A 23638-nucleotide genomic window follows, 5' to 3' on the forward strand; every position below is an offset into this window, starting at 1 on the left:
TATATATATATATGTGAGTGTGTGTGTGTGTGTATGTGTGTATATATGTATATATACACTATTCACAAAAAGTTAGGGATATTCAGATTTGGGTGAAATTTCACAACAAGCCTAAAATGCATTCAAACCTGTACAGGTGAACTTAATGTGATCTTCTCTAAGCTTTTAAATGCACATGTCCAACTGTTAAATGTTTCAATAAATTTTTGCACAAATTGCTGTTCTCTAACAAGGAGCTTAACGGCAAAAATCACGGCAGGTGTGTGATCCTTGAATTGACCAATAAATGTCCTGGTTCAATTAGAGCTGGTGTTTAAACAGTTGTCCTCATCATGCTGTTCACATTTTGACATCATGAGACCAAGACGACACCTAACAATGGAACAACAGTCCCTTGCCATTGCGATGCTTCAAACAGGACGTTCTCAGACAGAAGTGGCCACTGAGCTTGGAGTGTCACAGAGTGTCATCAGCAGGTTGCAACAGAGATATGGAGAGACTGGAAGAGTCACAGAAAGGCCTAGAAGTGGTCCTTTGGCCACATCACGTGCTGATGACCGCTACATTGTGAACACTGCCCTGAGAAACCGGATGATGAATGCCACCCAACTCCAGGCACGTTTAAGAGAGGTGAGAGGCACCCAAGTGTCACGTCAGACCATTGGAAACCGTTTCCATCAGCGTGGTCTGCGTGCTAGACGACCTGCACGGGTACCTGACCACACCACCAGGCACAGGCATCATCGTCTTGCATGGGCCAGGGAGCATTTACGCTGGACGAGGAACCAGTGGGCCTCAGTGCTGTTCTCTGATGAAAGTCGATTCACACTGAGCAGAAATGATGGCTGGCAACGATGTTGGAGACGTCAGGGAGAGCGCTATGCATCAGCCGCTGTTGTCACCAGGCGAGCTTTTGGTGGTGGCGGTGTTACAGTGTGGGCAGGGGTGTCCACTTGGTACAGAACTGCCCTACACTTTGTGAATGGTACAGTGACAAGCCCATACTACCTGAATAACATCATTAATCCGGTGATTGTGCCCCTACATGAACAGCACAGGCCTAATTTCATCTTCATGGACGACAATGCTCCTGCTCATCGAGGCCGCATCATCAGGGAACGGCTGTTGGAGACTGGTGTACCTCAAATGGAATGGCCTGCACTCTCTCCAGACCTGAATCCCATTGAAAACCTGTGGGATCAGCTGAGCCGTCGTGTAGAGGCTCGAAACCCTGCACCCCAGAACCTCAATGACCTGAGGGCTGCCCTTCAAGAAGAGTGGGATGCCATGCCTCAGCAGGCAATAAGTTGCCTTGTGAACAGCATGAGACGTCGTTGTCAAGCTGTAATTGATGCTCAAGGGCACATGACGAGATATTGAGACGTTCAAATTTTTTGTTGTGGTGTAACTACCATTGTTGTTACCTTTTGTGTTGAATGAATTTTTTGAGATGAGGAAATCAGTAGTGCATCCTTCTACTTAAATGTCTTACTTTTATGATATTATATCACTGTAGCATGAACATATTGCATTTTCCATAAATTTCACCTGAAAGCCAAATATCCCTAACTTTTTGTGAGTAGTGTATATACAGTTGTGCTCATATGTATTCATACCCTTTCATTTAAGAAAAGGCTGAATTTACAAGAGTCACTCAAATAACTGGAGAATCGAAAAAGAACAATAGCTAAAAATGTGCAAAAATATAATTTAGTAACATCAGACACCGTTTTGTCATTTAACTGAGTTGAAGAAAGAAAAAAAACAAAATAAATTGGTCCTGGATAAATTAGAGCACTTTTCTGTTGAACAGTGGGACAAAATACCTGTCAACAGGTGCAGAAGTCTGACTGAGAGGAAGAGAAAACACCTGACTGTGGCGGAAAAATTAAAGGATTGTTCAACAAAATATTAGTGATGTAATAAGTGATGTAATATGTAATATGTAATAAATAATCCTATTTGTTTGCTTTTTCAAAAAATATTTCTATTGAAGCAGAATTGAAAAATAATGTAACGATTTTCATAAAATTTGTATTTATTATTACTTTAGCCAATTTCACGTATTTTACAGGTGCTTTTTTTCCTTCTTTAATGAAAAGGTATGAATAAATATGAGCACAATTGTATACACACACACATATATATATATATATATATATATATATATATATATATATATATGTATATACACATATATGTATATATATATATATATATATATATATATATATATGTATATACACATATATGTATATATATATATATATATATATATATATGTATATACACATATATGTATATATATATATATATATATATATATATATATATATATATATATATATATATATATATATATATATATATATATATATATATATATATATATATATGTGTGTGTGTGTGTGTGTGTGTGTATTCTGACAGAAGGAGGTATCTTCCATCTTGAAAGTGACCTTTTTATGTTTCTGGAATACTTCATGCAGCCTTTGTGGAGCTCCTCAGTCCAGAGGCTGCTACACTTTTGGTTCAACAATGTTTTGTTGCAGTGTTTCCTAAAACACTTCAGGTAATGTCTCACATTCAGTTTGTTGAGATTTGTGAAATCTTATATTGCTTTTCATGTTTTGACATTTCTGTTTTGCTTTTTGCTCTTGTTTTCCTTTTGTTTTATGACCATAAGTTATGCGGTTTTTTTTGTTGTTTTTTTTTTTTTTTGATCTTGCTCCTTTAAGTCAAATGTTGCCATGTTTTACATTTCAGGGCCTACGTAAATGACCCGTTATTATCAGGTTTCTTGATGTGGCTCGCAAATTAAATTTTTAATGACAATCACATTAATTGAATTAATAGCATAGGTCATCTTTCACTGATTCCCACTACTGTAATGGGATATATTGATCTACTTTGTTCAGAAATATAAAGTTACTGATAAGCATCTTCACTGTCTGAAAGTATTTCACTTGCCTTATGCTTGTGTTAAAGTGAGTTAGATTTGGTCTAAGTCCTCATGAAAACATGTCCAGGCTTATCCTTTTAATCCACTCTTAGCAGCTTTTATCCCAGAGCCTTAATTCTACTGTAAGGGCTGATAGGGCAACAGTGACCAACTCCATGTACAAACACAGCACCACTCTGGGAATTCTGTTTTAGGAGTTTTGCGGTTCTGTCACATAACATGAACAAATAATAATAATTTTAAAAAAAAAAAAGATCAGAATATTTAGTTATCATTCAAACCACTTTGAAATATTTCTTAAACCACTCATCAATGGCAAAGTCGCACAATGACAGTCAGTTCAGCAAGATACAAAAGCCTTCCAGTGACTGACATGCAGGTAATCTATCTTTCCTTGATCTGCAGACCAACACACAAAAGCCAAGTGCTGATGGTAACACTGTGGGGTGTAATGGTGCTGTCAGATGCTCCAAAAGAATCCTCCCTTCCTCTTTTCCTCCACTTCTCCCTCGCTTTTCTCACTCTGTCTCCATACCCCCACCACGGATGAGAACGGGTCCCCACAGAGAATGCCAGCGTCTCATTGGCTGGCATATCAGCGGAGTGGATGGAAGAGAGAGAGAGAGGGAGAGAGAGAGAGAGTAGCGAGGAGGGGGAGAAAGCTCAAGAAGATGCAACTATTCTGCCACAGCATCCCAACAGATCACTGAGCTGAAGGATGCTAGAGGTGCAGACACACATTTATGGTCTTCCTGTGAATGGAAAGTGTAGCAGCGTTACATGGCAACTTCTTCTGTGCTGATGTTGGGACCAGCTCCACTAAGCAACAGCTGGGCTGGCTGATTTCAAGGGCTTTGGATCTCAGCATCACCTGGAATTGATCTCTTGATGTGACTGAGCAGCTGCTTGTGATTGTCGCTCTGAATTTCCTTATCTGGGCTAAAACCCAAACCTCTGCATTGTGGAGTGAGCTATTTTAGTCTTTCCAGACTGCACTGTTGTCTTACAGAGAAGCATCACTCGGCAGAAAGGCGGCCACCTTTACTGTAAATGTGTCTCCCCGTGTCCACCACTGGACTGTCACTCTTAAAGTCTGTTGCACCTGCTGAGACCTCCTGGAAGCCTCCTGTTGTGCTTCTGGGATGGTGTAACTGCCAGCCAGCTGTTGGCTATCCCACATCTGGGTCAAGATGCCTGTGATGAAGGGCCTCTTGGCCCCACAGAACACCTTTCTGGACACAATCGCTACACGCTTCGATGGCACCCGTAAGTACATCAGAAACTTTTTTTTTTTTTTTCAGATTACTTACTGTCAACATTGATAGACAAACATGATTTTATTAGTCACCAATTAATACACTAATGCAAAATGGAGACTTTTGTTCCCTAATTCCATGTGAGGTTAACCAAGATCACAATGCTTCAACTGTTGTTTGAAACTGAATTAGTGATGATCTTGCCTGTTCCATGTTTTAGCATTACTTCATGAAAAACCACCAGAAAAGCATTATAAAGTTGTTTTCTTGACTTATTTATTGATTATTCAGCTTTGTTTCACACATTTAGCTTCAGAGCAGCTGGTGTAGCATTGTCATTTCTGCCTGGCTTATGTCTTGTTTTGAACCCTGTGCACCCTCAAGGGAGGTTGTAGCTCATTGTGAACAGATGCCATGGGGATGTGTACGTTTGTTCGTGCGACGATTCTGCCCGTCTTCCCTCAGTTCTCTGCAGCAGCCACAACGAATGGCTGACTTGCGCTGATTCAAAGAGCTGGGTTTCAGTTCCACCTGGGAACATAAACATAGTGACAATAGGTGGGATTTCTGGCTAAGAGATGAGCTTTGATGAGAACCACATGCTTTTAAAATCTTGAAGCACACTGATGTGTTGCACCAAAAGTAATTGTTCTGAAAATCAGGGTCTTAATAGAGTTGAAAATACATTTTATGTGATGAGAACAGAAAAGCAAAACAACAACAAAAAGCTGCAGAGTTAGGAGGAAAGGCATGGGGTCATTCCTTCATGCTCCCAGCTGAACAGTATGTGAGCTTAATATGGACTCCCTGCCAAATCCAGAGGGTTGCTCTCCTGCTGAATACACTCTTTGACGTGTCAGTGTAACAAATACTCTTCCCATCTCAGTTCTAACTAGTAACACATTTTTCATTTGTTTATTTTTCACCTTAACTACATGAAATAGGTCTATGATATATCATTTCTTCTCATTTTGTTTTTATTACTTTTACATAATTGATGACAGGAATGCCTGCAAACAAGTTGTGCACTTTAATGTATCAATGTGTCAATGAACTCATTGATATATTGTGGCATTTCAGTCCTTTAGCACTTGCTTTTTAAGTTGTAGTGGAAGTTGTGGATTCCACACAACTATGAGCTAAATGACGTCAACTACCAAATAATACTAAAACCAGCATTTCTAGTAGAGTTGGTCAATTTTCTAAATTAATAACAGCTTTTAAGTACTGTACAACTAAGGGTGCAAATTATAAAAGTTTTGGAAGAGGAATGTGTATAAATTCTTGTCAGGATATAATAATAATAATAATAATAATAATAATAATAATAATAATAATAATAATAATAATAATAATAATAATAATAACGGTGATTAGAATGATGATGATATGCCTATTGCAATTTGCAATAGGCACTGCAGACCGGCCAATCAAACCAACACACACATGAATACCTATGAATCCATGCAAGTTATATAATATCAGGTCTGACAATGTCCTTCTAAAAAATAACAACAAAAATTGCCTCAAGAAGATATCACCCTAAAGGTAACATGTTTTCTCCAAAATTCAAATGTGCATATCTGCATCAATGGTCTTGATGCCCCCCATAACATCACTGTTATCAGCCTAGATAGTCTTTACAGTAGTACATTCAGCCCAATCATGTTTTCCCAAAAGCAACTAAGATGTGAACTTATCTAAAGAAACAACATAATACAATACAGTTTCAAGTTATATTTCCAGATTCAACAGTGGTTTGTTTAGTGAACCGTTATCTTGTAACGGTTTTACAAGATATTTTAAGCCTATGTTGCCATATTGATCGTTGTGGCATGATGGTTCCTGATACAGAGCTGCCTGGAGGTTTGAAGTTCACTTGCACACAACAATTGATTCCACCTTTGCCCTCTAAGCACAGAGATTTCCTTGAACTCCTTTCAACTTTACATATTGTTATGTACTGTAACGTTGAAAGACCAAACATTTTTCAAGTCTTGAACTGAGAAGTCTTTTTCTCATCCATTGATGATTCTGATTAAATTTAAATTTCATACCCAATCCTGACACCCTCACCTGCCACCAATTAATATGATTGTAAAATTTTCAAGAATGGTGTTACTTCTTTTTTTTTTTTTTTTTTTTTTTTAACAATCTTTGCTTGTCTTCAAACTTTTCTTAAATGCCATTAAACAGCATCAACATTTGAATTAATTAACATTTTCTATATGCAATTACTTAATCATTCATTCATTTTCCATATAGCTTAGTCCTTTCAGGGTTGTGGTAAAACTGCAGCCTATCCCAGCAATTAGCAGGCCCAAGGCATCTCATACCCGGAACAGCTTGCCAGTCCATTTTAGCCTAATTAATCAAGAAACTAAAATATTTCATGGCATGTGAAGGTTCAACCACATGAACACATTTCAGATTTAAGTCTGAATTGCTTCCCTGAAAATCTCCTGACTAGACGTGATACTTGTGATCACTTATATGTTCTAGTTTTCCTCCCAACTAGAAACTGAATACTGTAACGCAGCTGACAAAATAAATCAAAAACATGCTGGTAGCAGCAGGACACACGTCTTTGCAACTACATGCCAGTTTGTGCCTTTCTCCAAGTCACCACAAAGCTGTGGCTCCTCGAGGAGTGGCAGAGTGCCCACTGCTCAAAATAGCTTCCTTCCTGTTGCCCGGGTGACAGGGTTCCGCCACTTGACATGGATGATGCTTGAACACTTTGGTCTACACTAAAAGATGCTCTGCTAAAGACAAAACACTTGAACTTGCTTTCAGATCAAGGACCTTTATAAAGCAGCTGGTCTTTTGTTTCAGAAAGACACATTTCAAAACAAGCAACCTTTGTCCGTTGTGCAGCTGCGGTCTTTTTCACCCCACGACCTTCATCCTGGAGCAGTCAGGACAGTATCTGTTTTTATTTAATTGTGTTTTGCTAATTTAATCTGATGTTTTGACTCCATTGACCAGAATAATGCTATGTTGCTCAATTACTCACAAGAAGGCTACTTTCTCAGTTATATTTTGAACACTAGAAGTTTTTCTTTTGAACTCTCAACTTAAATCTGATGTGTCAAAACCAGTTTGGATCCCATTAATATTAATACATCCATATACAGTTAATCTCAGTTCAACATATCTCAACCAGAAGTGCATTACTCACAGGATTAATGGATTGGCTGTTTCAAAGATGCAAGTTTAAAGCTTTGTTTTACAAACATCCTGCACCAAAATACATTGTTGGTTTTAAAGTAGAGTAGTCTAAAAACTAAAGGCGCTACCTTCCATCAGCTTCGTCATCAGGGACTTTGTATGTGATTAGACTTATCCTATAATTTATTCTAATAAAATAACCATGGCGGGGAAGGCACAACAGTGTGATCTCTCTTAACAGTACTGATCAGTAATCTGGTGGCAGAACTTAAAGGGGTGCTATTACGGTATTTGGAGTTTTCTGCGCTTTCTACAGTGTTACAGAGTTGAATCCTCATCAGACATGTGAACGGCACTGTTTTTATCACCTAAACGCATGTTTGAGTTTGAGTTTGAGTTCCAGCACGCTCTCCGTTCGGTTTCCATGGCGATGAAAAACGTGCCGTTTTAGAGAGTTTTTTCTACTTGGAAATCCTTGTGACATCCCGGGGGATAAGGCTCGGTGATTGGTTACCTTCTACTGGTTAACAAGGGCATGTACAAATACATCAGGCGGGTGGAAAACGTCTGATAAAGTTATTTCCAACGATGGCTGGTGAGTTTACCACAGAGAGACATCCTGCTGCATTCGTTGCTGTGGGTTGCTGTTTTCCACTTTGTTTTCAGGGTCTGATTCAGGTTCCAACATGTAGGGCTGTATGCTATGTGTTGACATTGTATTTTGTTTTTTTTTATTGAGTTTATATTAGCCTAATCCTTCTGTTTATGAGATGCTACAATGGCGGCGAAATGGTTGCGGTGCGCGCTCCCAATGTAGTGCAGTGGCGGGAGGCGGAGCAGAAGAGTCTCAATCCACTCGTTTTGCCCACAGGCTGATCTGACAGCCTACAGAGAGGGTCCGTCTGAAGTAAATGATTTGTGACAATAACTCGATCAATCCAAGCCCTTCTGGTCTCAGAAATAAAAATAAATTAGCCTGAAATGCACATAATAGTTCCGCTTTAACTGAAAGATCTTCAGGGAATTACTTTGATACCCAGGTGAGTGGGCACTACAATAGTCCTTCTTACATGTAATTAATTTTTCAACGTTACTGAACAGGATGCTCCTGGCCAAAAATGATTTACTCTCTTTTGCCAAATTGGTTGGTCTCTAAAACAAAGCTGTAACTTCAGTTGCTTATTAATTTAATCAGGTTTCAGGTGATAAATATAACTGAGTATCACCAGCATCACAGTGGAAGTCATGGTTCCTGATGACATTATCTTAAGGTTGATTAGATAAAAAAAAAAAAAAAAAAAGAATGGGTCCATATTCATGTTTCAGGAAAACACTGTCGTATTAACAGTTTCCAAGACTTCATGTTCTTTTAGACCAGCAAGACCAAAGACGGCTGCTGAGTAAGCAGATAAAAATAAAAAATAAAAAATTTCCAGTGAATTGGAGAGGGTCTTGGCTGCAGACTGGAGAATAAGACAGGGCTGATATTGGATGGGGCTGGATGTCCAACCGCACCCCCTCAACATTTTGATTGGATCAACCCTAACCTCGACACTAACCCTAACCACGCCCATTTGACATCCAACTCCGCCCAATCTCCAGGCTGCAGCCGGGGGTTATTGGTGAATTCAGCTATACAACCATGTATGATGGTCTATCAAAGAGAAAGTTAGAAGATGAAGAATGTTTTACCAGGATCCACAGTGTAGCTGTGCTGCATATACTAAGTATATCCCCCTCCCATACTGGGAAAAGGATGGTGGTCCAATTTACTGGTGAATTCAAACTGAGCATTTAACTATCCTGCCTGACTTTATGCAAGACCTTTAGGTTTTCACCGCTGCTTAGCGTCATCTGTTCAGCACAATTTGTGCTGATAGATTTCAAGTCATAATCAACACTAGACTTATAATAGTAATATTAGTGATCACACCAGTAACTCATTATTAAGTCAGTCAGTTTTTCTAATTGATTCATTTTATTCAAGTTGCATGGAGGCACAGATAACAAAGAAATAAAGTGATGGATTGATTGAGTGATCGATTTGATTTACTGAATAATTAATAAAAAAAAAACATTCACATACTTGTATTACACAAGCCTGCAGTGGGCTTTTAGGTAAATGTTCACTATTTGTACGTTGTGTTGTATTATGATTTACAAAGGTATTGTCAGGATGAGGTAGAGGTGTGGACCCAAATGCAGAGATGAGGTGGAGGCAGAGTAGGTTCCCGAATCTTTGTTTTATCAACAGACAGTGACTGAAATCAAGCTCGAACACAACACAATGGACTAGCAAAGTAAAACCAAACGTGGGGGGTATAAATACACAGAACGAAACTGATGAACTAAATTAACCCAGGTGAACCTCATGAGTGGGAACAAAAGCTAAACAAGAAACAAGGAAACTAAACAGGGAAGATACAAACTAAAACAGGAAACAGAACTAAAATGACAAAACACACATCAAGACAGGTATAGTCTTTCTGATACTTTACATCTAATCTGTTGCTTTATATTCTGGGACTGGGATAATCATCAGCAAGTTTTTGTGTAACATCTCCAAACAAAGAGCAATGGACAACAATTTTGTTTTTTATTTTGTTTAACTTTCTTAATACCAAATGGCTTGTGCCTGACTTTAACACTGACAGAGACAAAGCTGACTTTAATATCACACATCCTGTTAAAGTCAGGCACACCTGAGCTACATCCCCCCCACCCCAACTTCTGTTTTACTGTAATCAAATTGTCAGAGCAGCTTATCATACCGAGCACAGTATTTGGCTCATAGCAGTGTCAGTGAGTGTTTGGATTTCCCCAAAGGAAATGTTAGAAAGTGTGTGTGCATTTCAGCTGATGTCCTCTCGGCTTCGTGTTGTCATGTCTTGATGTATCTGTTGATGTGACATTATCTGTGTGTGCATGTCCATGTCAACTGTTTTGATCTCTAAGGAGAATTCCTCATAAAGTCAAAGGTCAGACTCAGGTTGCACGTGCTCGTCTGGCCATCAGCAGGGCACGTGTTTTGTTGTCTCCCAAAAGCAGAGCTTCCAGTGTTTAAGTGGAACAAAAAAAAAAAAACATGTCACGTGTGTGTGCTATGGTATAAATGCTTGTTCTGGATACACATCCGCTTCCCTTAACTCCTTTACATGATTTCCCCGGCAGCGTTTTCACACTGACAGCAGCGTTCACCCTGTGGGCCAATGTAACCACAAGGCAGCTGCAGGCAAAGATAAGAAGCAGGTGTCTTTTCTCTCTAAACTCTCCTGTTAAAAGGCAACCAAAGAATCAAGGAGGTAGACAGGAAGGCTTGTCAGACTGAACCTTGTGGAGCTCATTGTTACCCAACTGATGAACAGGTCCTAATGGGCAACTGCAGAAACTAAAGCTCTGCAGGCAGATGACACAGCAGAGTTGAACCTCTATAGTAGCTGCGTTTCGTTTTGTTTTTAGTGGTGTGTATTTTGTTTTTTACAGGTGGCTAAGCTCAAAGCATTTGGAAAGGGCAAAGTCCTCCAATGATACTTCAGAGATTGCAAAGTTGCTGGTTGAATCCCAAGGTGCACATTTTTTTTTATTTGTTTGTTTTGAGCAACACACTGAAATAAACTGCTTCTAATGTGCAGGTCTCCACCTCACATGACAGCTGCTCCCCCATCGCTGTATGAATTTAGGCGTAAGTGGGCGTGAGGCTTTGTGAAGCTCTGCGCTGGGATAAAGGCACTAGTAGCTGCAGTCTTCCCACCTTTTTCAGAATTTTACAGAAAAAGCAACAATACAGACACCAAGGTCTGCATCTCCGTTGCATTGTTACATCGTAACTAAGATCAAACAGGGAGGGACTGATTCATTTCAGCAATGCATCTTAACCACACCGGTGACCTTTTCCCCTACAACTCACAAGCCACCTTGCACTCTCACACTCTCCATGGCGCAACGAGTAATTATGTGCTGCTAGGTGGTAATTAGCTGCTGGCCAAACCTCACGGGCTTCATCTGTCTTATGTACACAGAAGAACTTGTATCATATGGACACAACGCAGGCTGCATGTTGTTAGCAGACATTGTGAGCTAGCATGTAGCATCATCATGTCAGATTACAGTTGTAGCGAGTCAGCGCAGATGTGTAATTAAGGAAGCTGGAGCAGCTGAGCGGCTACTCGAAGCAATATCCCTGAGAGGATTACAGCCTGAGAATTGAGGTGTTGCCGCAATGACACACACACACACACAAGCATACTCAAAGTGTTTATGACTCGGTTTAAATGGATGGAAGGTTGGATGGACTAAATGCTTGTCTACAAAGTTATTAGAAGACAATAAGCCACTGGAGAAACTGAAGGACGTACTAGCTAATGTTCATTAGGTGTGTTTTGGTTTCCTCAAAAAAGAAAAAGTTATAGTTTCTTCTATTTTTAGCATTTCAATACAGCTTAATGAGGTCAATATAATTCCTTGTTGACATTCATTTAGAAGGTATTACAGGCACTGTCCAATAGTCAAAATATATCACCTACTGTTAGCTTTTCCTAAGCACTTTCTCTTGACGTCATTGAAAATATAGTGGGGTTAAGGAAAGGTGGTAGGAGATCTTCTTAAGGTTTTAGGCAAAGACCACCCACAAGGGTGTATCTTGCCACACTAAGATGAGATGTTGCTCTGCAGGAAATATAGTTGTTCAAATAATTCCACTGAATAGCATGAGCAGCACTTTGCCCAAAACACAACTTTGTTTCACTGAGACTTATTGATAGGAACACATGTGAAACAATATTTTGTCATAATTTAAAAAAAAAAAAGCAAATGCATGCTTTATTGTAGCTTTTAGGGACAGACTTTGTACCTAGAATAAGACAATGTGGTGTATGTACATGCAGGCTCAAACAGAATTATGTAAAAAAAAAAAAACAAGTGACCTTTGCTCACTGCATGTGAATGTTAAATTGGTAATAATGACAGCGGCAGTATGTTTATACAATAACATATATATTGACATCACCCATAATCCTCTTCTAAGCCAAGTTCATGTCATGATGTGCAGGCACCTGGGAAACTGGGTTTATGATAAACTAAGATCATAAGTCATTGAACTTAAACTCACAAGTCCTGAAGGACACTAATGTCGCTGGCTTCCTAGCTAAAATAAAATTAAACTTTTCAATTCAACTTTATTTGTATAGCGCCACTTCACAACAATGTTGTCACGGACACTTTACAAACACGAATCAACATACTCATCATTTCAAGCCAATTCATACATGTCCTATAATAGAAACCAACTGATTGCATCGAGTAATGACTTTGATCCAATCCCCCATCCTGAGCACAAACATTGTACTAAAGGATTCCACGTGTGTGCAGACCGTACACACTGAAATTGTGTAAAACTTTAGGATTTGCAGCATATAAATAAAGAAAATGGAAATAACTGAATAAGCAGCAGGCCAAGTATCATGTGCAGCACACAATTAAATTAATTTAGACATAGCGTCACAATCCCCCTGTTGGTCCCAAGCATCATCTGTGTGTGTGTGTGTCTGTGTGCATGAAGTTTTAATTTCTATAGGTGTACACAAACACATTATTTACAGCAAGAATATCTGCTTCTTACGGATCTGCCATGACATTAGCATCATCTGCTGCTGAATTTTCTATATGTGTTCCATGATTTGCATTTCACTCCAACCACAATCTAAACAGCACCAGATCGTCTTCATTTGAAGCGAATGATGGTGATTCAGAAAGCTCAGCTTGAGTAGAAAGTTCTATGAATCATGCTTCGCCAGCCAGAGGGCCGAACATCAAACTTTGTATATCTCTGATCACAGCACAAAAAGTTTTCCCTTCATGGTTCCTTAGTTTTAAGACATCCTTGTGAAATGATTTATGACTGCACCTGCCTTTGACCTGTTTAAAGGACCGATTTAAGGTTGCTGACTAGAGATGTGCCTATTCTTAGGTTAACATTACATAAACCACAGATAAATGCGGTACTCTCTAACACTTGCTGGCTCACAGAATTGGGTGTCAGAAATTTATAGAACATGAAAAAGAGGGCTTTTTTTTTTGTTATCAGCAGATTACATCTTGCTCAGCCTTTGTTTCTGGGGCGATCTGTACACAGATGTCTAAAGGTAGATGTGCTGTGATGTTTTCTGCAAAAAAAAAAAAAAAAAAAAAGAAAAAAACTTCATACAGTTTTTTCTTCCTGAAAGCCATATTTGAAAAGATCGACAGTGGACCATAGAACAGAAATATTCAGCTTCTTCATGCTGAAGTCGAGGGAGAAGGAAAGCCATAGCACAAGCATAAAACCTCCTCTGCCTGTTGCTGGATCTGACTAATGCCTGTCTCTATAATTCCACAGTGACAGTTTAGTTGCTGCTCACTGCACACTCTGGAAAGGTTGTCACTGCTCAGAAAAGACATCCCCTATGGACTGCTTTCTGCTCAGCCTGGCCAATTAAAGTGCTAGATCATAGAAAGCACAGTCGCAGAAGTTTAATACTCGTTCTTCTCAGGAAATCACAAAGTTTGCACTCTGATGTTTTCTGTCAAGCAGCACAAGCAGCAGAGGAGTCGGTCATTTCTTGTCGAAATACTATTCTCAGCTGTGACTTGTGCAAAGAATTAACCAGTGTTTATGTATAAATATTCTTTAAATAGGAAATGGGACTGTGTCTAAAGATAGATTTTTGTGGGAGGTTTTAATCCATGTTTTTTTTTTAAAAATTTAATACTGTATTTTTAAACAGAGAGTACATGCAACCAGTGAGTTACACCTTATTGCTTATTTTTAAAACAGCTACATGAAGTTAAAATAAAATTAAAAATACTTTACGAATCCCCAAAGGGAAATTCAATGTTCACACATGTTCTTACATGTTGTCATGATTAACGATGATGGTGTGACACTATGAAAACAAAATTGAAAACCTCTCTTAGGATCACCGCCTTACACAAATACGCTGTACAGTCTGTGAACCACAAAGCCACAAGAAAACTCTGTGGGACTAGTTTTATATTGGCATAAAATGAAAAGGACACCCTGAAGAAAACGCGCCTGCGTCTAATGGGACAACATGAGACAAGCTGGACAACATACTGCAAGCTTAATTTGCAAGCATTATGACATGTGTTGGTTCAGTTACATAACTAGATGATCTTTACCTCAAGCTGCCAGCTGCCATTTAGTCTTTTCATGCCACTTTTTATCAGTGCATATTTCAGTCACCGCGCACTGCAACACAACCAGTCCAAGTCTGTGAATCTGCACTGAGGCGAAGTGAAAGAATCTTTTATTTAGATAAACATCAAAAGCTGATCATTTCCAAAATGGTCTACTAGTTGTCAGCTTTTAAATAGGAGTAATTTAGCCACTTCAGTGTTGAAATAATCCTCATCACTGATCCATGTGATGCTTAAAGGCAATAATAAAACCAATAGAAGTTGAATATTATATCATTTGAGTGTTAAAAGAAGAGCAAACTAAATTTTATTTGTAAGGATACAGTAGTGGGGTACAATACAAAAAGATTCTTACAAGACAGTAAAGCTGCAGCTACATATCTGAGCAACTAGCCCTACTTAATATTCACACTGTTGCATTTAAGGTTCTCTTCTGCAGCACAAGCAATTCATCTAAAATCAAAGATTGACTAAAAAGGCCTCCCACAAAAAAAGAGGATGAAATCTGAATCAACACTATTGGTTTTTCCTTAATTAGAGAACTCTAGAAGCCTTGAAGTTGATTGTATGTGTCGACATCCATGTTACTGCCTTCAATTATGTGGAATAAGAGTAAAACTTTGTGCCATGCAGCCTGGAGCTGCTGGTGTGGGAACCAAGAACAAAGAACTGGTGCTGGGCAATGAATATGACGCGGTAATGAGAACTGTCCATGGTGCTGAATGACCAAAGGAGAGGAAGACATAAAACTGTTTTAGTGCTGATTAAACTGCAACTGGAGTGTAAAAAGCCTGAAAACTACAGTAATTTGATATCTATTCATGGATCTTCATCATTTCATGAAAGCTCTATTTTGCAAAATGATTTCTCACAGAATATGACTCGTGTCATTAGATGAACAATGAACAGGTGAAAAGACACCTCTGGTGGCTTAGAATAAATTCGTATCCAGTTATACTTTGTTTGTTTTTATTTCCCTACTTTTTTTAAAATTGCCATTTACTTCTGTTATTTAAACAGATTTTCTATTTAGGGTCCAGTCTGCTCTGGGATCACATCAACAAAATGTGCCTAGAGTTACATGGAAATGAATGAATTAAGTTCACTGTTTTTCATCCTACCATCTGCAGCCCACCATGCCAGTTCTTTCAACTGCCCACACAGGCCCTGACTGGCACCAGGAACATAACTCAGATCACAAATATGACGACGGCGTCCTGGGGAAATTAATTGAGCCCAAAATTGAGTCAAACATTCATGTTTAATTTTAATGTGTCAACTTTGAGGAGCTTTGACATGAATTCAGAGGTAAACAGACTTTGATTTGAGGGCAATAAACAGATACAAAAATCTGTCAAACTTGATGCACCTGACATTGTTTTGCAAGCTTTCAGGCATATTTGAGCTTCACAATAAAGTTTTGCAACAATGATATTAACATTTACAATAAAGTAAAAACTTCTCACAGCTAATTTCTCTTCTCATGTCCCCGTTACAGACAGTAATTTCCTGTTGGGTAATGCCCAGGGTCATCGCGGCTACCCCATTGTTTACTGCTCAGACGGCTTCTGTGAACTGACGGGCTTCACCAGAACTGAGGTGATGCAGAAGAACTGCACTTGCCGCTTCCTTTACGGCGCCGACACCAGCGAGCACGTGGCTCAGCAGATGGAGAAGGCTCTGGAGGGCCGAGAGGAATACCAGGCCGAGGTCCACTTTTACAAGAAGAATGGTAGGTAAACAGAAAAGAAGACACGGGAGGACAAAGTCGAAAAGGTTGTACAGGTACATCTCAGAAAATTAGAACATTATAAAAAACGTCAATATTTTTCATCACTCATTTCAGAATATGAAACCCATATTTTATCTAGATTTATTACACATAGAGTGAAACATTTCAAACATTTATTTCTTGAAATTTTGATGATTGTGGCTAATAGGTAATGAAAACCCAAAATGCAGTGTCTCAGAAAATTAGAATATTACATAGGATCAATGAAAAAGGGATATTTTAAACAGAAATGTCAGGCTTCTGGAAAGTATGTTCATTTCTGACATTGTCTCTGGTTCAGGAGTGACTTGACACGAGGAATGTGACATTTGTAGCCCATGTCTAGGATTCGCCTGTGCGTAGTGGAGTCCAGCTTCAGTCCACTCCTTGTGAAGCTTCCCAAATTCTTGAATGGATGTTGCTTGAAAATCCTCTCAAGGCTGCGGTTATGCATTTCGCTGGTGCACCTGTTCCTTCCACTCAACTTTCCATTAATATGCTTGGATACAGTACTCCGTAAACAACCAGCTTTTTTAGAAATGACCTTTTATGGCTTTCCCTCCTTGTTGAGGGTCAATGATCGTCTTCTGGACATCTGTCAAGTCAGCAGTCTTCCCCATGATTGTGTAGCCATCTGACCCAGACTGAAAGACCATTTAAAGGTTTAGGATACCTTTGCAGGTATTTTTAGTTAGTTAGTTGATTAGGGTGTGACACCATGACTTTCTAAGACTGAAGTTTTTCACAATATCCTAATTCTCTGAGACACTGCATTTTGGGTTTTCATTATCTATAAGTAACAATTATCAGAATTTCAAGGAATGAATATTTGAAATGTTTCACTCAATGTGTCATGAATCTATAACATATATAGGTCTCACATTCTGAAATGAGAGACAAAAAATATTTCACTTTTTCCATAATATTCTAATTTCCTGAGATGTACCTGTACATCGCATGTCATGCTCAGATAAGTGTTTCCTTCTTTCAAAAGTTAAAAAGTTAAACATTCCTGCCACTCAGTTGATCCGATTCTTTTTACAACAGCATTATGGTTTGATCAGGTCAGGAGCATCAGCAGCCTGATCAAAGTATTTTGCTCCCAAAGTTGAATTATGAATACAGAATTGAAGCTGCGTCCCATCTCATGCTCTTTTAGAGAGTTGGTGCTTCTGTGCACTCATGATTAAAAAACAAACAATCTAATTTACAAAAGGTGAGAATCAGTATCTAATTCTTATTAGTAATTCCTTCATCAGTATCGGAAGAGACACCGGGGGGTGTTGAGGTGGTGTGCTGACAGTAACAAGCTTCAGCTTGTTTTCTCATGCATATTTCCACAGCTAATCATACTTTCTTAATGCAAGACAAAACCCTCCACACACTGCCTTGAATTTAACTCCTTCCTTTTAACTTTCAGCTAATCCTCCTGGAAGTCTTGAGCTGAAGACATGTTGTCAGGCATGGAAGGAGAACATACAGTAGTGTCTAAGCCTCTCTAGCTGCCACACAGGATTATGTTCATTCAACAGAGACCCAAACCTGCAGCTTCAGAGTATTTTAACTACTAATGATGCTGAAGGACTGGATGGATTGCAAAATCTTTACTGTAGCTAAATGCATTTTTATTTAATTGTCATGTTTTTGACAGTGCAGTATGTGACAGTAAGGTTGTATAACTAAGGTTATGTCTGCAATTGACCACTAATGTCATAAATAAGCCATAAAAGTAAAATAATAGAACTTTGAAACAAATAACATAATCCACCGGGTGTACGGCTTCATGATAAAGTTTTGCATGTATAGTGCTCAATCTACAGTGGCCTAGAAGTGTCATACCAATACAAAAGCCACAACCTGACACAATTAGCCTCAACACAACAAGCTGCAACGCAAAACAATCTAATTGTTGTTACGATTGCTTCCTGACCGTTTCTGGTTTCGCTCCAGGTGTGGCCTTTTGGTGTCTATTAGACATCGTGCCCATAAAGAATGAGAAGGGCGAAATGGTTCTCTTCCTCTTCTCCTTCAAGGACATCACTGACACGTACGGAACAGGACACCATGCCAGCAAAAGGGAAGGTGAGCAACAAGCTCCATTTTCCAAAAAGACTCCCTTTATTTGTTTACTGTGTACATGATTTATGAGCAGACCCCCGGCTTTCATTTTCTCTGTGCGCTCCTGTTCATCACTGTCACATCTTCCCCAGCAGTTTTGTTTGTGTCTGAAATTCACTCACTGAACTCGTACAATATTTTTCAATGTAGAGTTTAATTTTGAGCAGCAGTGGTTCTTCAAGTGGAATATGAACACGATTTGCCACACATACCAACTCCTCTGCCACGGGAAACAGAACGTCACTTTGTTAGGATGAAATCCAGTTCAAGTCAAAAATATGCGAGAGGTTTTCTCTCCTTTTCCTACCTGTATGAATACAACAGGAATAAATGTAACAATAATTTAGCTCTTTTGACAGTTTCAGAGGACAAGAGGCACAGAAGGAAGAGTAACTCTCACTTTCGTGAGGCTAGGAAGTGTGGACGCACTATGCTGTACCAGCTGAGCAGCCACTTCTCCAAAGGTGGCAAAGGAGACATCAACCTGGGTGCAGTAAGTCCAACTTTATCACTCATTCTTGGGGATGAATTTTAATGCAGAGTCAATGAGTGACTCTGAAAAGTCGCACCATCACTTTTGGATTTCGATTATTCGTGGTAAGACTAAAAGATGACTGTTAAAGAGAGAATATCAGGGAAGTCTTGACCCAGATGTTCAGAATGTGAAAAAAATAAATCAATTCCAGTTTCCTGATTTTTTTTTCTGTTTTTTTTTTTTTTTTGTGCAGTTGCAAGCTTTCATAAAGTTTTGAATGGAAACATGGTGAGGGCATTTAGGTCACACATGAAGCTGTAAGCATCATCATCACCACTTGTGGACACACTAACATCTAGCCAGTCGAGGCTCTGGTTAAAAATGGACACAAACTAGAAAAGTAAAATGTGTGATTATCAGTAAAACCTAAATGGGGAAAAAGAAAGAAAAAAGGCCGATAAGAGTGGGCTTGACGTTATAGGCCCCACTTGGTGAGCCCTGACACTTACTGTCCACTAAAAACATTTGGAAAATTAAAAATGCAACAGTGGAGAGCCCGCTCCCAAATGTCTGGACTCTGTTTCTACTTTTACACCATGCCTCATAGTGCTATGAGATCATAAAGCTAAAAAGCTGTTGGGTAATGTTGCACAGTAAGTAAAAATAGGCTTATCTCGTGGATTTAAAATGTCTGCCAGCCCTTTTAAGATAAGTGTACGATTTCAGCCACGCACTCTTCTTCATCTGTCTTTCATTTGCATTTGTGCTTCAACAGACTATTGAAGTAGTTGTCTGTTATAGTCTGCTTCAATGAGACATTTTGCAGTTTTATATAGGGTGTAGTATGCTTTAAATAATAATTTTACGCTTCATTCTGAGTTGTGGTTTTCATGACATCAAACCCTTGTTTGAGCCTCAGACACAAATCCGAGCAGTTTTTCTAATGGAGCACAGTTATGAGATAATCTCAGTGCTTCCCAGGAGAAGCTCGGTTATCCAGAAGAATCAGTGCTCAGACTTGTTTTTCACAATCAGACATTTCATCCTAAATGCCTGAAAGCAGTATAAAACTTTTTCTTCCTTATTTTTTTTTTAAAGATAAAACATATGTTTGACTGTGGTAGTTAACATCTAATTGAATACAGAAGGAAGAGCTCTGCGTGTGTGTTTTATGGAGATTCGTTTACCTGTCCAGTACCTGAAATTATGGCTCCTTTTCATTTTAACATGAGGAATCCAGTAACATTTCACATTAGAGTTGTCATACAATTTTTAAAAAGTGACCACTTAAATATGCCCCATAGAAACTTTTTGGTTGTATGTAAACATTTTCCAGTAACAACTCACATATCATTTCCAAATTCAGACTTGTGTGTTAAAGATCACTAACTTTTCAAAAAGACACAAATATTTTTCTTATTATAGATAATGACAACAAGAATAAATAAAAATACAGATAATTTGATTTCTAATCCAGTTTAATACAGTTTAATTTCAGTATAATTTCTCATACAGTTTAATTTCAGTATAATTTCTAATAGTTTAATTTCAGTATAATTTCTAATACAGTTTAATTTCAGTATAATTTCTAATACAGTTTAATTTCAGTATAATTTCTAATACAGTTTAATTTCAGTATAATTTCTAATACAGTCCTTTATGTATTAGCTAAATTGAATATTTAATAATCATTTTAAGCCTACACAACCCTTTTACTGTACTGTGTTGACATAAAAAGTAAACCCCAAATTTGATGAATAATTGATTGCTCTAATAGGTTAAACACTGATTTATCCTGATGAGTCACTTTTCCCTGCGATGGACTGGCAATCTGTCCAGGTATCCTGCCTCTTGCCCAAAGACTGCTGGGATAGACCTCAGCTCCCCCGCGATCATAAGCCGAATGGATAATGAATGAATGAATGAATGAATGAATGAATTAGTTCTTTTCCTCTTTTTTTCTGCTAAAAAGTGCGTAACACTGATAAATTAGATAAAAATACCTTAATCTTTATTCAAATCAGCTTACTCAGTTTAGCTCTTGTCTCTAGATTTCTAGTTGAAAGAATTAAAAGCTCTGCTGCTGCTTTCAATCCTCTGTAAGAGCACATACAGGAACCGTGTGCTACACCTCCAGCTGTCTGTTTAGCCCCCCTATTGTCTTTGCTTCCCACCTTCATCACATTCACATACACTTCACAAAGGATGTCTTCCCCCTCTGAGGTGACTGAAGGATAACGTGCAGCAAACATCAACACTCTCACAATGAGATGCAAAGTATTTATCATTCCAATTTTAGGCCAACACGCTCACTATGCGACTGAATTTTACACCCTCTCTTTCTATCTCACATAACTTGAAATTCAAGAGTAAAATGTGTTCCGTCTGCTTTCTATAGTCTCACATTTTCCCTCTAATTCACCACATACACTTATGTAACTTTAAACTTTAAACAAAAATAACCATTTGACATAGCATGAAATAGCAAGTCCCATGTGTTGGACAACAACCACTGACAGTACTTTGGACATGACTTTTAAACATAGGTGTTATAAATGTTTTTTTTTTTTTAAATTACTTAGGTATTAGTTATATTTGGCTGAGTAGGGAAAGTCATGGCAAACTGCTCTGCTTTGCATGATCTCTTTATCATGTAATGACATGACTGAATGAAAAATACTTTAGTAATCCCAGAAGGAAATTACAATATTGTAGAAGTTTTTAAAAGACTAAAATTAATAATAACTAATTAGAAGATAATAATGTCTTGTTCAAGCAGGAATGCTCTACAGTACTTGTCTGTCTAGCGATGGACTTGACGTATTCTTACACTGAACACACTTTGCCGTGTAAAGGTTGCGAAGAATTGTCCATTATATTCAGAAGTTTGCGCAGCTTTCTTTCCTGAACAATCAGCATCAGCAGCTCCAACTTTATTCTCAATACAGAAACAACCTTCTTGATTAGTTTGTTCAGTGTTTGCAGTCTCTGACTCTGATGCTGATGATACTCTGATCTGATACTCCAACTGATGGCTGCACATTTAATGAGTATGTTTGTTGTCTACTGGGAACAGTGTTGGTTTCCAGTCGAACTGCTGCAGGAATCATAGACCTGTACCTTCACACGTTGGATGCAGCCCAGCCTCGATGCTCCTCCAGCGACATACTGCTGCATCTAAAATCAGTGTGGGGTGTGGGGTGGCACGGCAAGGAGGGGGACTGTCCTTCAATATGGATGAGATCATAGCCATCTTCTCTCCCAACACTTCAACAGGTGGGTTCAGTGGGCATCTCAGTAGTCAGCTGTTCTGGACTCAGATCCCTCAGCACAGTCAAGCCAGAAATGGACACAAGCTGACATGAGATAAAAAAAAAAAATAAAACACCCATCACTAATCAATCCACCTGATTTTACATCTATAAAGTCTGACAAAGGCCAAAATTGTGGTGTGTCTATTATAACTAATTATAAATTATTATTATTATATTACAATTTATTATAACAAACTGATCAAGAAAGCTGGTTCTGTGCTCGGAGTAACTCTGGAGCCGCTGGAGCTGATTGTCCAAAGAAGATGCTGCACAAGCTGATGAAGATGATGGAGGATTCTTCACACCCTCTCCACAATACAGTGATGAAACAACAAAGTGTGTTCAGTGACAGGCTTCTTCAGGTCCGCTGTAAGACTGAAAGATGCAGAAGATCATTCCTGCCAGCAGCCTCCAGAACAAGACCTCCTCAAGTTAATTATTATCTACTACAATATTGAATTTCCCTTTGGGGATTAATAAAGTAGTTTTCATTTCATTTCACTGACTATTAGCAAACACTTATTTACAGGATTACATATAAACACAATGATTATTTGCAGCACCCTCCATTATCATGATAAATTACCCTGTTATCACGAGAAAATGGCCTTCATAACAACTTTTTAAAAACCAGTGAAGTACGACCGCTCTCGGCTTCCGTAGAAAACGATACCGTCCGTTGGACCATAGACATAAACGATCTATGCGTTGGACTAACATTCTACAGTAGAAGGCAGCAACCGTTTGTTTCTATTTTAATATTGTTTTCATTTTGCATAATGAATAAAAACAAACAAACAAAAAACCACATTATTTTTATGAGCTAGTAAGTAAGAAAGCTAGCTAAATAATAGCCCCAACGGTTAAATATTGCAGTAGAAACAATGAGAAAACCGTCCAGTCACGTTATGTAGCAGCCGGAGTTCCTTCAGACTCCTTTGTGAACATGAAGTGGATTAACTGCAACACTACATACACTCTCTATACAAGAAAAATGGAAAAGTTGCGGATTATTTTATACCCGTGAAGCAGCTGATGCAGTACTCCACTGTTCAGCATTTTCTCAAAGTAACCAGGTGACAAAATGTCGTAGCGGCGCAAACTGATTGTAATCCAAGTAAGTAAGTGGTTGGGTTCGGATTTATGTGTAATGTCCACCGCTGAGAAATGACATGTTAAAGGAATTCAGTGGTTCTTTTTCCCCTTCATCCTTCCTGTTGGTATGGGGCGAAGCCTTTTCTCTTTCTTTGCTGCACATTTTCTCATCCTCTCCATCTGCCTCTCTAACCTCCTCTCTCTGTTTGGCCTCATCCCTCTGGATCCTGCTGCTTCTCCCCACCCTGTCTGCCATTCTTTCCCAATTTCTTCTACTTAAGT

The 23638-nt window shown here is 38.7% G+C and overlaps 1 protein-coding gene across 1 annotated transcript in view; it reads left to right on the forward strand.

The window, feature by feature from the left end:
* Positions 1-4152: 4152 nt before the first annotated feature.
* The window catches only part of LOC306771244 (voltage-gated delayed rectifier potassium channel KCNH4-like), a gene marked incomplete at both ends in the record, with an annotated part of 44487 nt that continues 25001 nt past the window's right edge, over positions 4153-23638 (forward strand). Inside the window, 4 exons of the mRNA XM_079260367.1 lie at positions 4153-4228; positions 16082-16315; positions 18305-18436; positions 18832-18965. Of these exons, the coding sequence (XP_079116493.1) occupies positions 4153-4228; positions 16082-16315; positions 18305-18436; positions 18832-18965 (576 nt within the window). The remainder of the gene's footprint in view (positions 4229-16081; positions 16316-18304; positions 18437-18831; positions 18966-23638) is intronic.

This window comes from Telmatherina bonti, assembly GCF_933228915.1.
Source record: "Telmatherina bonti genome assembly, chromosome: 21".
In the NCBI taxonomy this organism is placed as follows: Eukaryota; Metazoa; Chordata; class Actinopteri; order Atheriniformes; family Telmatherinidae; genus Telmatherina; species Telmatherina bonti.